Source organism: Chelonoidis abingdonii, chromosome 22 (genome assembly GCF_003597395.2).
Source record: "Chelonoidis abingdonii isolate Lonesome George chromosome 22, CheloAbing_2.0, whole genome shotgun sequence".
In the NCBI taxonomy this organism is placed as follows: Eukaryota; Metazoa; Chordata; order Testudines; family Testudinidae; genus Chelonoidis; species Chelonoidis abingdonii.
In genome coordinates, this window is record NC_133790.1 from 23,305,552 (window position 1) to 23,320,736 (window position 15,185).

At 48.1% G+C, this 15,185-nt stretch overlaps 1 protein-coding gene and 1 pseudogene across 1 annotated transcript; one reads left to right on the forward strand and one right to left on the reverse strand.

Annotated features, from left to right (window-relative positions):
- Positions 1-7,012: 7,012 nt before the first annotated feature.
- Positions 7,013-7,177, reverse strand: LOC116823361 (U2 spliceosomal RNA; annotated as a pseudogene).
- A 1,149-nt stretch (positions 7,178-8,326) lies between these two features.
- On the forward strand, positions 8,327-14,767 carry RPLP0 (ribosomal protein lateral stalk subunit P0). The gene is made up of 8 exons (XM_032777849.2): positions 8,327-8,406; positions 8,983-9,088; positions 10,950-11,125; positions 11,220-11,307; positions 11,624-11,770; positions 12,634-12,819; positions 13,548-13,688; positions 14,535-14,767. The coding sequence occupies exons 2-8, from the start codon at positions 9,035-9,037 to the stop codon at positions 14,691-14,693; spliced, it is 951 nt and encodes a 316-aa protein (XP_032633740.1). The 5' UTR covers positions 8,327-8,406; positions 8,983-9,034; the 3' UTR covers positions 14,694-14,767.
- The last annotated feature ends 418 nt before the right edge of the window (positions 14,768-15,185 follow it).

The following is a 15,185-nucleotide window of genomic DNA, read 5'->3' on the forward strand; positions in this document are numbered from 1 at the left end:
TTTTTTTTTTTTTTTTTTATGGTTTCTCTGCTGTGATAAGGTTTAAACCCCTTTACAGGTATTAACTGAAAAGTACCATTATGATAAGATTTAACATCTGCGTCAAAATTCTTATCCCAAATCTTATCATTAATACCAAAATTTGTATCACAGATGGGTGTTTACCAGTATCTTTACCACGCCCTCTGTTCAGTTACTGCAGTTTGAAGTTAGTTTGTTCATTACCCATGGTGTCCTTTGACTCTCTTCCATGTAATCAGTCACTGGGCTTCTCTTTCCCTCCAGTCTTTCCCTTTGTGTGGGCCTTAATTTAATCATATTCTGGCCTTTAGATAGGGTCTGGCAAGATAAGGGTACAGGGGGATCCTGCACGTTGGCTGACCCTTTGGGGAGCCGTCTCCCAACCCCAGGACTGTACATATGTAGGAAATCCAGCTCCCCTTCTGGGGTTACCCTGTGTTTCCCCCTCGCCGCACCGAGTCCTTCCCTGCCCCCTATGGGGCTGTGATCTGTGCTCTCTGGGCTAGGTGTGTTTACCTTTTGATCAGCTGCCCCTCTTCTCTGTAGCTTTCCCATAACTGCTCCCTGTCTCTCCCCAGCCTGGGGAAAAACACACCCCTTCTCTGCCAGTTGGGTTCTTTGTATTCTGGCAAACTACCACCTGGCAATTTCCTGGTCTCAACTCTCCTGCTCTTACAGGCATTGGAGCTGCACCTTGATGTAAAGAGAGACAGTTACCTTCCAAAAACATTATCAGAAATACCATCCTGAAAAGTTGGGACCTGGATTGGGGTACCCTCTGCCACTCCCTTCTCTGTCCCTGAGAAGTCAGCTGTGTGACTGCTCCCCTCCAGGAGGAGAGTTACACAGTTCCTTCTCAAAACCTGGCTCACAGGCTGAGTGACTGGGTGCACAGATGCTGACCCAGCCATCCTCCTGGTGTCCTGGGCGTCCTGCCCCAAGGGACTAGTGAGGAGACATTCCTGTAACCCCTCTATTTCTTCCCCAGTTTCCTCCTCTTTCTGAGATTCTCTGCCCCTTCTCTGGGACACATTTATCTCTGTTCCCTAGAGTTAGGTTCCTCTCTGGTCTAGCTACAACCTGGACAGTTCTCTCCCTGGCAGGCATTACACCCCCATTCCTTCCTGATGTGGCGATGCCTCAAGCTGCAGCATAGGAGTTGGTCTCAGCCACCCTCCCACCTGGAAGCATGTGGCTTCCCCCAGCTGCAGAAGAATCAAGGAGACTCTCTCCCATTCTCTCAGCAGTTCCTGAGACCTTACCCTTTCCCTCAGAGGGTCCGAGCTTAAAATTCCCTCCTGCTGCAGGCAAATGCTTTAACCTGAGCTAGACAGAAAAAATCATTACCCAGGAGCAGGTCAAATAGGAGGTGTTCCATTACCACCCCCACCCCCACCCCAGTCAAAACATTCTCCAAACCTTCCCAAACCATATGGATTTTAGCTAGTGGTATGAGGAATCTGCTTTTGCCCACCCCCTACAACCTCTGCCATTTGGCCACTCATACTGGCCCTTTGGGACCACACTCCCCTGTGCTTAGCCAGAAGAAATGCTGGGCCCCTTATCTCTCTGGCCCCAAGTATTACCTACCATCAGTTTTAGACAGCGAGCCTGAACATGCTCCAGATCTGATTCTGCAGAGGCTAACCTCACAGAACCAATGTGATAGGTTTCAATTGCTTTGGGGGGTTCTGTGTCGTGAGGACAGCAGAACTTAACATGAGCTATTGTTGCCTGTTCCTCCTAGCAACAGGGGCATTTATTCCTCAGTGACCAGGTGGAATTACAGTGATAGCACCTTCCTGGGCTCTTAGGGTCCAGCCCCCTTCTCTCTTCCCAAGGACAAAATAGGATCCTCCCTTCCCACCCAGTTTTAAACCCCTCTTTCTGTGGCCTGCCTCAACAGATGCCTGCTTCTGTTTGAAGGCATCAGCTAAAAAGAGTCATCTCCTCCAGACTTGACATCTTTGCCCCAGAGACACTGCTTCACATGAGCCTTACTTAGGTTATACCACACCACAAACACATTTATGATGTTATATTAGAAGGAATATTTAACTAAAGATGTTACACAGAGTTTGATGCTGTCACTCATTAGTCATCGGGGGTACATATGAGAGAACAAACTCACCCCAGGGGTCATGTTTCAGTTGCTCTTCTCCTTCACCTGGAGAACATCCTCACTCAACTCAGGTTTAGCTCCTTCTGTTCTCTAGTTCCTCTGGTTGCTCAGTGAGCACGTTTTTTAAAGCTTTGTTCTCACTGAGGAGCCCACCCCTGGATAGGCTTGATAGGTGCTAAAGGGCTTTGCCCATCAAAGCTCTTCAACTTTCCTAGCAGGCTCTAGGCTTAGCACAGGGTCCCTCAAAGGAGCAGACAACACTGTATACTCCAGTCAAGCAGCAAGCACATAACAGACACAAGCTACAGCCCATAGGTGCTGACTCTGTGGAGGAGCTAGAGAACAGGAGTGGCTAATGTGAGTTTTGCAAGCGTTTCTCCAGATGAAGGAGGAGTTTTGGTTTCTGTAGTGTGTGTTTGTGGTTGTGCTTACTGCTTTGACTGAAGTATAGAGTGTGGTCTGTGCTAAGTCTAGAGCCTGCTAGGCATGGCTGAGAGCTTCTTAAGGAGGCTTTGATCCTCAAGTCCTTTAGCACTTAATCAGGGGGTGGGGGCTATTCAGGGAGAACCAGTATTTAAACCCTGGGTTGGAAACCCTGCTCCTAAGCACCAGAGGAGCTAGGGAACAGGTGGTTTTGAGTGAGATGCAGGGGGCTGGGAGATAAACTTCATTAATGGTCTTTAAACTTAGGCAATAACATCCCCCCCACCAACCAAATAAAAACAAAAACAACAAGAAGGGAAGAGCTTTGCAGGAGTAGAAAGGGAATGCAGGCAGAAGTCCAGCAACAGCGTTCAGTGGGGGCATATCCGCTTATTGCACTGAATGCAGCATGTATGATTAGCCTGGCCTATGGGCAGGTGGCCATGTGTTTGAAGTCAGTGCAAGGAGCTCCTTGGCTCTCAGAGACCATGTAAGGGGCTTGGAAGACCAGAGTGGGCTGGAAAACTGCAAGAGCTGAGGGAGACAGAGAGGTACATGAGGCGACTTTCTGGGCACAGTTGAATGGTCCTACTCCCATTCTTGACAGCCTATGAACTCTTGAGGAGTTCCTGAAGGCAAGGTCAGAATCTGTTTACTCAGCAGCAGCTGGCCAACAAATGCCTGCCTTAGGAGACTGATAGCAGACTCACCCATAGAAATACTAATTTTACAAGTGCAATTCTCTTTTTTGTTCTCAGCCCTGGCCTCCTGCCTGTCAATAATGAACAATTAGTGAAGGGCAGAGGTAGGGTAAGGTTATTTGTGTAGCCAGGTGTATATATTTGTCATATTTGAAAGAAAATGTCTGTAGTGAGAGAGAATCTTCTTTTTCCTGTATCTCCTTTATTTATCAACCAATTTGGATACTATATGAAATGGAGGGGTGGGTGGGTGGTTTGTTTTGTTTGTTTTTTTAAAAGAGATGCCTCATGGTGTGAGGCCCCAACATGTAGCTTAGTTAGTATATGCCTTAATCCCCAGTGATGCTCAAACTTTTGTACTGGTGACCCTTTCACATAGCAAGCCTCTGAGTGCGACCCCCCTTATATATTTAAAAAGTGTTTTTAATTTATTTAAACACCATTATAAATGCTGGAGGCAAAGTGGGGTTTGCAGTGGAGGCTGACAGTGCATGACCCCCCATGTAATTACCTCGCGACCCCCAGTTTGAGAACCCTGGCCTTAATCCTACCCTCACCCCTGCACTATACGGTACGCCAGTGCTCTTTTCTGCTCTCACATAACTGTCTCAAACATACAGTCAGTCATACATAAGGTACTTACATTTCTTACAATACCAGTCCAGTTCCTTGTGTAACCACTGCACATACACCCTAGCCAGAGCTGATTCCCTACTCTAGCGCCCAACTCAGGCAAATAAGAATTAAGAGGTAAGCTTTCCGGGTAAATCATATTGAGGGTAGTTTTCTGGTGGAGTGCCTGGGCGGCACGACTCATTCCAAAGATTTAGATATTAAATAGAGTCTATATTTATATACAACAATAGTTTAGTTATATAAGTAAATAACTTGTGCTCCCTGAGGAGCCCCAACCCTACTAAGGGTTGTTGAGTGCTAAAGGGCTTGCCCACCAAAGCCTCATTATAAAGCTCTCAACTTGCCTGGCAGGCCACTGGGCTCAGCTCAAGTTCCCTCAAATGAACAGACCACACTGTATAATTCAGTTAAGCAGCCACCACACTACACCATGCACAACAAAGTCACCCGAAGGGTCACGGAGTTGCTCCTTCTTTTGGTTAACAGCCTCGTAAAACTCACATTAGCCACTCCTGTTCCCTAGCTTCTTTCCTCCCTTGGGAGCAGGTTTTTTAAAGCCTTGTTCTCCCTGAGTAGCCCCACCCCCTGGTTAGGGGTTCATGGGTGGTAAAGGGCTTGGGGATGAAAGCCTCCTTAAGCAACTCCCCACATGCATAGCAGGCTGCTAGACTCAGCACAAGGTTCCTCCAATAGACCACACTATATACTTCAATCAAGTAGTAAGCACACCCCAAACACACTACAGACAACAGGCTCACCCCAAAAGTCACCTAATTGTTTCTCCTTCACCTGGAGAATTCCTTCATCAAACTCTCCTGTTCCCTAGCTCCTCTGGTCTCTTAGAAGTGGGCTTTTTAAAGCTTTGTTCTCCCTGAGGACCCCCACCCCGTTAAAGGATTGATAGGTGCTAAAGAGCTTGGCCATCAATGCCTCCTTAACCAGCTCTCCACTTGAATACTGCTAGCCTCAGCATAAGGCCCCTCAGACAAACAGACCACACTATATACAAAGGATACACTATATATAAGGACCCGCCACCGAAGACCTGGAGTGAGTGAATGACCTGCTGCCGAAGACTCGGAGCACCGCACGGTGAGTACAAGCCCCACGTGTTTTTTTTTTAGTCATCCCTGCTGGGGCCCTGTCGAAACTCCACATTGACAGCAGCAAAAGGAACTCAGTGTAGGCGACGGGGTTCCAGATCCAGGGTGAGCCCGTCATCCCCCTGGCATAGGGGCAGGCATACCAGATCTTCCAGGATACCGCCAAGATTGACACCTCCCTGTTGGCACCATGGCAGAAGATAAATGCCCTGAACATCTTCCCGATCCCCTGCATTTCGCTCCTCCTAAGGAGATCCGTCATGGCAAAGTTGCCCCTCAACAAGGCAGACAAGATCATCTGGCAGCTGGTGAAGAATTGGCTGTTCCTTCCCCAGAGAGCCAGCAATGAACTGGTCTACATCAGCCACAGGCACGTTGCGGTCAACATCCCCCCATATGGGAGAGCTGTGCGACGTCAGAGTGATCACCAGCGCCTTCCGCCTGCTGACATGTCCCCACGCCACGGTAAGGAACATCACGGCTAACGCCCTGCGTGACGTGACAGAGAAGTGGATCGGCAGAGCCCCCTCCAACCAAGACATCACCACCTTCCTGAGCGGCTCCCTAGATGGGGAGTTCGGACGGGACGGGCGCAACATTGCTTCACTGTGGTTCCTGCACTCGCAATGCCACGTGTCGCCTGTACCCATCAAGAAAGAGCTTGGAATCATTTGCAGTACTCTGGAAGCACTATGTTTCCAGCACACTGCAAATGTATAAGAAGCCTTCTCACTATGCCTGTATCATCCTGAACTTATGCTTCAGAAGACTTCAAAATTATCTCCCGCCATCAATGGGACATACGCAACTGAATAATGTAGCTGACCTTAACATGCCTCAAAACAATACCAAGGAACCTAGATGTAAAGAAAATTGCTGACAGTTTCATCCAGAAAGCTACAGTGACACATAATGTCTTTAAACTGGGATGCTAGTGAAACCAGCTTTTAAGTAATTGCAATGATTTTATTTAAAACAAGTTAATTCTTAAAACAGCAAAAATAACGATAGACACATTCAGTAACTAGAACATGAAAGAAGTGTGCAGTATAAATGCTGACAATTACCTCCCCTAAAAACTGGCAGAGTGCCCCCTTCACTCCCCCTCCCCAAACATACATACACACACACACCTACCTCTTCAAATGCACCCACTGGCAAAAACAAAAGTCAGCACCTCTGCTGCAGGCAACAAACTCACCTCAAGGGGCACGGAGTCGCTCCTCCTTTACCTGGAGAGCTCCCTCACAAAACTCTCCTGTTTGCTAGCTCCTCCGGTTGCTTAAGAGGGGCCTTTTTAAAGCCTTATTCTCCATGATTAGCCCCAACCCCTGGTTAAGGGTTGGCAGGTCCTAAAAGGCTTGGGGATGAAAGCCTCATCAACATGCTGTCAGCCTTGCATAGCAGGCTCAGCACAGGGTCCCTCAAACAAACAGAGCTCACTATATACTTCAGTCAAGGAGTAAGCACACCACAAACACGCACACCACCCACGGGCTAAGTTTCCTGGAAGCTGTGGGGCCACGGAGCAACCTATTTAGGGCCGCAGAAGCACTCAGGAAACCCAGGCCACAGCCTGGACCTGCGGGAGCCGGACGCGTATCCTGCAGCCTCAGCCCCAGCCCCAGAGCTGCTGTGATGGGGACAGGCCCCGCCCAGGTACTGCTGCAGGGAGAAAGCTGGGGGAAGTCCCTTCTCCCTTCTGTAGCCCCAGATCCCCCTCCTGCACCCCAAACCCCTCAGACCCACCCCAGAGCTCTCACCCCCCCAACCCTCTCCCCAAGCCCTGAGCCGCTTCCCCCAATCTGAACATGTCGGCCTCACCCTCATAAATTAAAAACACCTTTTAAAATATATTTAACACCTTTATAAATGCTGGAGGCAAAGTGGGGTTTGTGGTGGAGGGTGACAGTGCATGACCCCCCCTGTAAAAACTTTGCAACCCCTAGTTTGAGAACCCCTGTTAACATAAGCAACACAACAGGTTTCTTTGCTGTTTTTCAACTGCGATGTGTACCATTTCTGGTGATACTGCAATACCAGGTAGAAGCATGGAGTGGCTGCAGCAAGCTCCTATTCCTTTTCCCTGCTCAAAAAATGCATTTAATATATAGTCCTCACATAGAGGACGTACTGGTAAGAACAGATTTAAAATTTTTTTTAAAAGCTAATGTTAAAATTATCTAAAACACAGGATAATAAAAAAGTTTCTAATCATTGGGGTATAATGCTTCAATTATGCGAAATAGCAAGTTTGGTTTAAAAAGTAATAAAATGCTATAATCCATAATCTGCAATACGTGTTGTTTTTTTAAAAGATTATGCTGTTTTTCCACTCTGTCTCTGATTGTTGAACTCCCTCTCCCCAGCCTCACTAGGTGTCTGGGAGAATTAAAAGTTGCCTACTTACTTTCCCAAACTGAATTAGAGTTTGTGAGTTTGGCATCTGCTTTAGGTGCGCTCACCCCCACAGATGGCTCTTCTCAGACCAGCAATTAATCCTGTCCCCCCAGCCTGCTCCTCAGTTCAGCCCCCCCACCTCCCTCAATTCAGCCACACCTAGCCTCACCTTAGCTCTTCCTGGGGGTTTTCACATACACTCCCCCGGCCCCCCCCCAGGCCAGCACAGCTGGGCTCTTTACTCGTTTCTTCCCCCTCCTCTCTTGTGAGACTTGTGCATGGTGGGGAGACTCTGCCAGCTTCTGGCAGGGCTGACCTTCGGAAGGCAGTGGGAGCATCTTGGGTCAGCTCCAGACAAGCTCCTGACCTGTCCGAAATCCTTTCACTCCTGAAAAACTCATGAGAGCTGGTGATATCATTCCGATGTCAGCCCCACCTCCATTGTCCCTCTGCAGGGAAATAGGGAGTGTGACCAGAATGGCCCCGATGCTGTTGTGATCTGAGCAGCTCAGGTGGCAGAGCGTAAGTTAGAGCAGCCCTGAGCCAGAGCAGGGTTATGTCTGGCAGATGGACTGAACTCCCCTTTCTGGCCTCACCCCTGCCAGGCATCAGAGGGATGTCAGAGATGATGTCAGCACACTGGCTCCATGGCGGGGGAGGCTGCAGGTGGCCCCACGGCTGCAGCCCACTCCCCCAACAGGCCGTGGGAGGACGCGAATAGCTCTCATCCAGCAGGAGGAGCCCTAGCAGGAGCCAGCTTTCTATGAGCTGCTACTGCTCCTCTAAATGACAGCACCTAAAGTCGTCAGCCTTGTGAATGACAGGATTTCTGTCCAATAGGAGGGAGAGACTCGTCTGGTCACTTGGATTGACGTCTACAACTGTTCAATAGATTGAGCAGGGCCGGAGGTTACCAGTTGCTGATTGGCTAAGGCTCGGAGTATAAGAAAGGCGAGGAGGCGGGCGCGCTCCCTTTTCTTTCCCGGAGCTCTTGCGGGAGGTGGGTGTCCAGAGTGGGGGCGGCCGGCCGCCTGGCGGGGAACTCGGCCGCGCTCAGCCCCCGGCCGGGGAGGAGATCATGGGGATCCGGGCGGGTCGGCCCTACCCCGGGGCTTCCCGGCTGGCTGGGCCCCGCCGCGGCTCTGGGTGTCGCTAGGCCTCGGGCCTGGCCACGCGGGGCCGGCTCAGCACCGCGGCAGGAACACGGGGCCGCGCTGTGCGCATCGCTCCGGGCTCCCAGTGCCCGAGGGGCCTCTTCGTCTCCTCTACGGGAACCCGTGAGGGACACCCACCGCCTCCCCTCAGCGCGGGGTTGGCGGGACCGGGGGCCATAGACGCCCCCTCTCGGATGCAGGGGACACACAGACTGTAGATTCCGCAGTGCCCCGCGGGAGTCCCACGCTGGTTCCATTTGATACAACCTGGAAGCTGTCTGCATTTGAAGCCCCGCTTTATCGTTTGGGAGGCCGGGCCAGGATGCGACGTCCCCTTTTCAGGCGGGGGGTGGGAGGCCAGGGGATAGGGTGGGGTTGCCGTGATCTGGCTGAACCCTGGTTTCCCATCTTATCTCCTGTAGGTAACAGCTGGTCTTTAAACCCTTTGTGGCAATCCTTGGAAGCACCGTCGAGATGCCCAGGGAAGACAGGGCTACGTGGAAGTCCAACTATTTCCTGAAAATCATTGTAAGTGTCTCCCTTGGGCTGTCTTTTAGATACTCTGGACCGGGGCTGGCACCGGGATGGACTCTTGTCACACATGGTTCAGCCTGCCCTGGCCATTCTCTGTACTACACCTGCAAACGCACCCCTAGGTTAATCCTAATGCACTAGAAATCCGTGGTGGCACATTTGGAGCCACAGACTTAATGGGGGGTTGTGTTAGGCAGCAAAGCAGGAGCCAGTCTCATCGTTAATACAAAGCTGCAGTTTGCAGAGGTTACCTAGTCAAGCAGGAGCAAGCTATGTTGGGACTACGTACTTTGATTAATGGCTGTTGTAGCAATTTGCTCCATTGTATACCAATGAGGTGCAGCCCTCTGGCTCCTGTGAAGTTGCTGATTGTGGTACTCAGCTTTTGCCCAATTACAGCTGGATCTAGAACAGTGGTCCCCAAACTTTTCATGGTCATGCACCCCTCTTACGCTGTCTGCTTCTCCCCTGGCCAGAGCAGGACTGGGGGTGGGGGAACACGGACAGGGGCAGGAGGGCCTTAGCTGAGGGCAGGAGTGGAGCTCCGGCAGACAGGGCCAGGCTAGGTGTGGAGCTGGGTAGTGCTACCTCTCCACCCCCTGTGGGAGCTGGTCCAGGCAACAGCTGTGCTCCCCCAAATGTGTGTGTCCCATCCTCTGCCCCCAGTTTGGGTACTTCTTATCTAGAGCCTGGTATGCCACATTTCCCACTGGTGGCTGCTGTTACGAGACTCTGAAGACTCTTCTAGATGTTGCATCCAAATTTTATCAGAAGGGTTCTCAGTAAGCTCCTTCAAGTGAGCTTTGACATGGACACTTGCACAGCTGTTGTCTCTCTTACAATGAATATATCAGCCATTGGCAGGTTTTTGAACATTTTAAAAACAATTGGGAAGCCTGAGTAAGATCCCCAGAACACTTGGATCTGGAAAGAATTAAACTGTGTTACTAAGAACAGAGTCCACTGCAATCACAAATAAATCATTCAGAAGAGCCTTGTAAATGTTAGTGCTGCTTCCTAGTTGAATATAATTTGTGTTTTTAATGCCCCAGTGTGTTGCATAGCAGTGAGATACTGTTCACAGTGACCGAGTAAGCAAAAGTAGCATCTGCAGAAGAGCCACACATCCAAGCCTCCTTAATGGAGAGCATTACCAAGTTGTTGACTCTTTAAGAGGGATCCTTTCAGAGAAACTGCATTAACATTTTTACAGATATAAACATCACATTTCAGCTAAGCTCCTGGTATGTGCTGACTGTGCTTTATTTGGAGGGTTGAAATGCAACTCATTTAGCATGTTTATCTCCTCTTAAATGTGCTTTGAGACTTCTTTATTTCCTCTCTGAGGGTCATCAGAGAGCTGCTGGTATGTAATTTTTTTCAGAAAGAATTGCGCTCTGCATTTTCTGTAGCATTGGGCTGGCAGCCTTGTAACCACATGTTTTAAGCAATGGCACCCTGGCAACCTAAAGAGACTGAAAATTGTCCATGTCAGGGTTGGTTTGGAGACTTGAGGGAGAAAGGGGGAAGTACTCCCAGAGTGGCAGAGAGTGGGACAGTTTGATTAGTGCACATACTGGTTGCTGACTGGAATGTGTACCAATGTCAGCTGTTTAAGAGCCCTAGTCAGGTGACAGGGTTTTTTTGTTGCTTTGGGAGAGGTTCTGGTTGGTAACATTGGGTCAGATTTCTCAGCTTAGCACACAGTAGCTCCCATTTATGCACCTAAACAGAGTTACTGGGTGCTAAGGACTTATGGAATCTAGTCATTTAGTTAAGGTGCCTAAATGGGACCTCATGTTACTCTATACCTTGGTGTAGGTTTCTTTGTAAAACTTATTTGTTCTTTCCATAGCAACTGCTGGATGATTATCCAAAATGCTTCATCGTGGGAGCAGACAATGTAGGATCCAAACAGATGCAGCAGATCCGCATGTCCCTGCGTGGGAAGGCTGTCGTGCTGATGGGGAAGAACACCATGATGCGCAAGGCTATCCGTGGTCATCTGGAGAATAACCCTGCTTTGGAAAAGTGAGTAAAATACTGTGATTCCACACTCTGCTTCCTGAGGAAGACACTATGTTCTCTGGAGGAGTGAAACTGAATGGTGCTGTCTTTCCTGCAGGCTGTTGCCTCATATCCGTGGGAATGTAGGCTTTGTGTTCACCAAGGAGGATCTGACTGAGATCAGGGACATGCTGTTGGCAAACAAGGTAAGGGAGGAGGACATTATTATTATAGTGTGTCTACTCAGGTAGGTCTTGGGGCCTGATCTGAAGGAAGGAGACAGTGTAACCCTGAACATTCTCTGGATGTGTGATTTTAGAAGGGAGCAAGAACTGGGAACCAGGCATTTACTGTGTTGTACTCCGAGCGCTGCCACTGACTTGCTGTGACCTGACTTTCCCCATGTGAATAATTGGGAGATGCCGATTTTGCAGAAGTGCTGTGAGGATGAATTAGTGTCTATACAGTACTGTCTGAAAGCCAAACATTATTTTGCTTTCTCTTCTTGCACTGTCATGTTAGGTGCCAGCTGCTGCTCGAGCTGGTGCCATTGCCCCTTGTGATGTCACTGTGCCAGCCCAGAACACTGGTTTGGGTCCCGAGAAGACCTCCTTCTTCCAGGCTTTGGGCATCACCACGAAGATCTCCAGGGGTACCATTGAAATCCTGGTGAGTGCAGAGCAAAGTTCAGTGTGCTACTAGCAAGTGAAAGGTCATTCACAGCTTTCTAGCTACTCCTATATACTGGATGGCCCTGGTTCGACAGTTTGGCAGTTCCACTGAAGTTAGGACTATAGATTTGTAGCTGGTTCATCCCTACATCCCCATGTCTTGTGCTGCTTTCCATGGCACAAGATCAATCCCACCTTCTATTGAGGACTTTGGAGGCATGTCTCTAAAGCATCTTAAGAGCAAAATAGCAGAGTAATGAATCTGTGCGAGCAGTTTTGTCAAAAATGGATCGATACTCACTGATAAGCCTTTCAAAATCCCACCTTTCTTGAAACTGTTCAGGGACTCATCTTTTTAAAAAGAGATTATTTTAATATTTCCTGGTGCTCTGTGAGGAATGGAAAGTATAAATATTTAATGACATAATCTTAACTGCAGCTGTGTTACTGCTCTACCTTAAGTAATCTTTAAAGCCAGATGTCTAGTTTGACTCCTGTGGAGAAGGGTTTAGTTCCTTCTAGCTGGGCACAGTACTCTGGGTATGAGAAACTCTGGTTTGAGTGTCTAATGGGACAGCCTAGGTATAGATGATATGTTAAGTGTAGCTGATTCCATTTGCACGTCTCATAATTATGGACCTCGCTTTGAAATGCGTCATCTGCTGGGTGGGCTGCTTCTCATACTTCACTCAGATTGCTCAGCTAAACTTTGGACATGTTTTGATACCGAATCATTTGTGGGTCTAACTCCTTCAGTCTTATCTGCAGATGTTTGTAATGTGAAGATGAACCTTGTTGCGACTCTGTGCCTGAGTTTCCCTGTAGCAGTTCGTTGCTCACTTTTCCCTCTTTGACTCTCAGAGTGATGTGCAGCTGATCAAGACTGGAGATAAAGTGGGAGCCAGTGAAGCGACCTTGCTGAACATGTTGAATATTTCCCCATTCTCCTTTGGGCTGATTATCCAGCAAGTGTTTGACAACGGCAGCATTTACAATCCTGAAGTGCTGGACATCACCGAGGAGACTCTGCACAGACGCTTTCTGGAAGTAAGAGATGCTTGCCTGTGCTGTATGCCATGTCTACTGTATTCCATGTAGTTATGGGGATAGATTAAGTGCTTGGGTATCTAATCTGAAATTCTGGAGGGCTGTGTGTGGTGTCCTCCCCCCCTCCCCTTTTTGAACTGTGAATGAGACTGGCACTGAATTCTAAAAGTGATTTTTACAGCTCTAGTCCTGAATAACAAGGTTATTGGCCTGGCATGGTCCCTTTAAAACTGGTCTGTGCTATTTCATTGCACTCCAGAGTTGGGAGATCCAGATGCAAGTGTGTATCAGCCTGCTAGCCAGCACCCCAGTTTTCCCAAGGTGTTTTGATGTTCCCTATCACCTTTGGAAAATAGAGGTAGTGCGAATCATGGCTTTGCCAGACAGTAGTCTTCTTGATGGATTGTATCATGCATCCCTGAATGCTGGAAATTTTGGTTTGCAACATGGATGTGTTTTCTAATGGGAGTGATGTTCCATTTTGTTGGCTATGAGTTATGTGTGAAATGCAGAGGATACAAAATCTGGAAACACCTTGTAACAAGTGTTAAAGGTATGTGGTTAAGACTGCCTCTTGTTTGTCTCCTTTGCCAGAACCAGGCAATTTTCTCACCCATAATACCCTTTATTACGTTTGCACATATTGTTATGGATGGTTGTGTTTGGTTGCAATGTGATTCTCAGAGCTGAATGCTTGGAACATGAGTGTTTCTTTCCCTCTTCTCCAGGGCGTTCGTAATGTAGCTAGTGTTTGTCTGCAAATTGGCTACCCAACCATCGCTTCTGTGCCTCACTCCATCATCAATGGGTATAAGCGAGTCCTAGCTGTGGCTGTGGAGACTGAGTACACCTTCCCACTTGCTGAAAAGGTAGAGTATGAGGTAGACCAGGGGTAGGCAACCTATGGCATGGGTGCCGAAGGCAGCATGCAAGCTGATTTTCAGTGGCACTCACACTGCTCAGGTCCTGACCACCAGTCCGGGGGGGCTCTGCATTTTAATTTAATTTTAAATGAAGCTTCTTAAACATTTTAAAAGCCTTATTTACTTTACATACAACAATAGTTTTGTTATGTATTTTAGACTTACAGAAAGAGATCTTCTAAAAACGTTAACATGTATTACTGGCACACGAAACCTTAAATTAGAATGAATAAATGAAGACTCGGCACACCACTTCTGAAAGGTTGCCGACTCCTGAGCTAGACAGACTGGAATAGATTGTGTGCTGACTTAAGGTTCACAAACTAGTCTTTGAGCATGAGCTCGTAAAGATCTAGAAGGTTGTATATTAGAGATCTACACTGAAGAGAGGTCTTGAACAGTGTGAAGTGCATATAACTGCATTGCAGCCAGGGGGAATTCCTTGCTTTGTGGAGGTGCAGTTTTGCCTCTTCACCCCTCAATCCTAGGAGCAGCTTACTGGCAAGGAGTGTGGAGAGTGTGCCTTCTGAGAGCATCCCAGTCCTCTTCTCATATGATAAGGCAACATTGCCCTCCTCTGTTGGTTGTCTTCAGTTTGTTTGTATAATTCATCCCTTGGGTTGCTGGCAAGTTGCTCGCATGGCCTTTGGGGTTGCTAAGGTTATGCTCCCTGCTCTTAATTCCTGTGGAGACCTACTAATACGCCATCTGTTTTCAGTCTGGCAATAGGATAGATGTAAATTGTGACCTGTTTGTTCCCTGAAATTACTATATGCTTTTCTCTTCTTACAGGTAAAGGCCTTCCTAGCTGATCCCTCAGCCTTTGTGGCTGCTGCCCCTGTGGCAGCTGCAGCTCCGGCTGCCGCTGCTGCTGCAGCTCCAGCCAAAGAGGAAGTAAAGGAGGAATCAGAGGAGTCTGACGAGGACATGGGATTCGGTCTTTTTGACTAACCCCTGTCACACACTGACTAACCACTTCTTCAGCTGGTTTAATTAGAGAAATAAAAGTGCTATTTTACACCCTCTGTTGTGCGTTTATCTTGGGGAGGTGGGAGAGGAGGAATCATCATGCATGAACTTACCACTGGTGTGAAACTTAATATATGGATTTTGATCCTAAAGATATAGTTTTTTTTGATCTTGCCTTCAGTCATAAACACTTACTAAAACAGCCATAAAATAATTTTGAGAAACCTTGAAATAACTTTCCCCTGCAGCTGAGAGCAAGAGGCTCCACACATGTCAAATACTAGTCATGTCACTTAATTCACTTCTGCCTTGGCTACACTGGAATGTTAATGTGAATTAAAGTAGGGTGTGAATTTAAAGTGCAAGAGATATTCCAGAATGACTCCACCTATGGATGCTATATTCAGTTGTGTATACAAGCCCTTAGGCTAGCAGGACTTGAGCTAGTGTACTGAAAATAGCAGTGTGGACGCT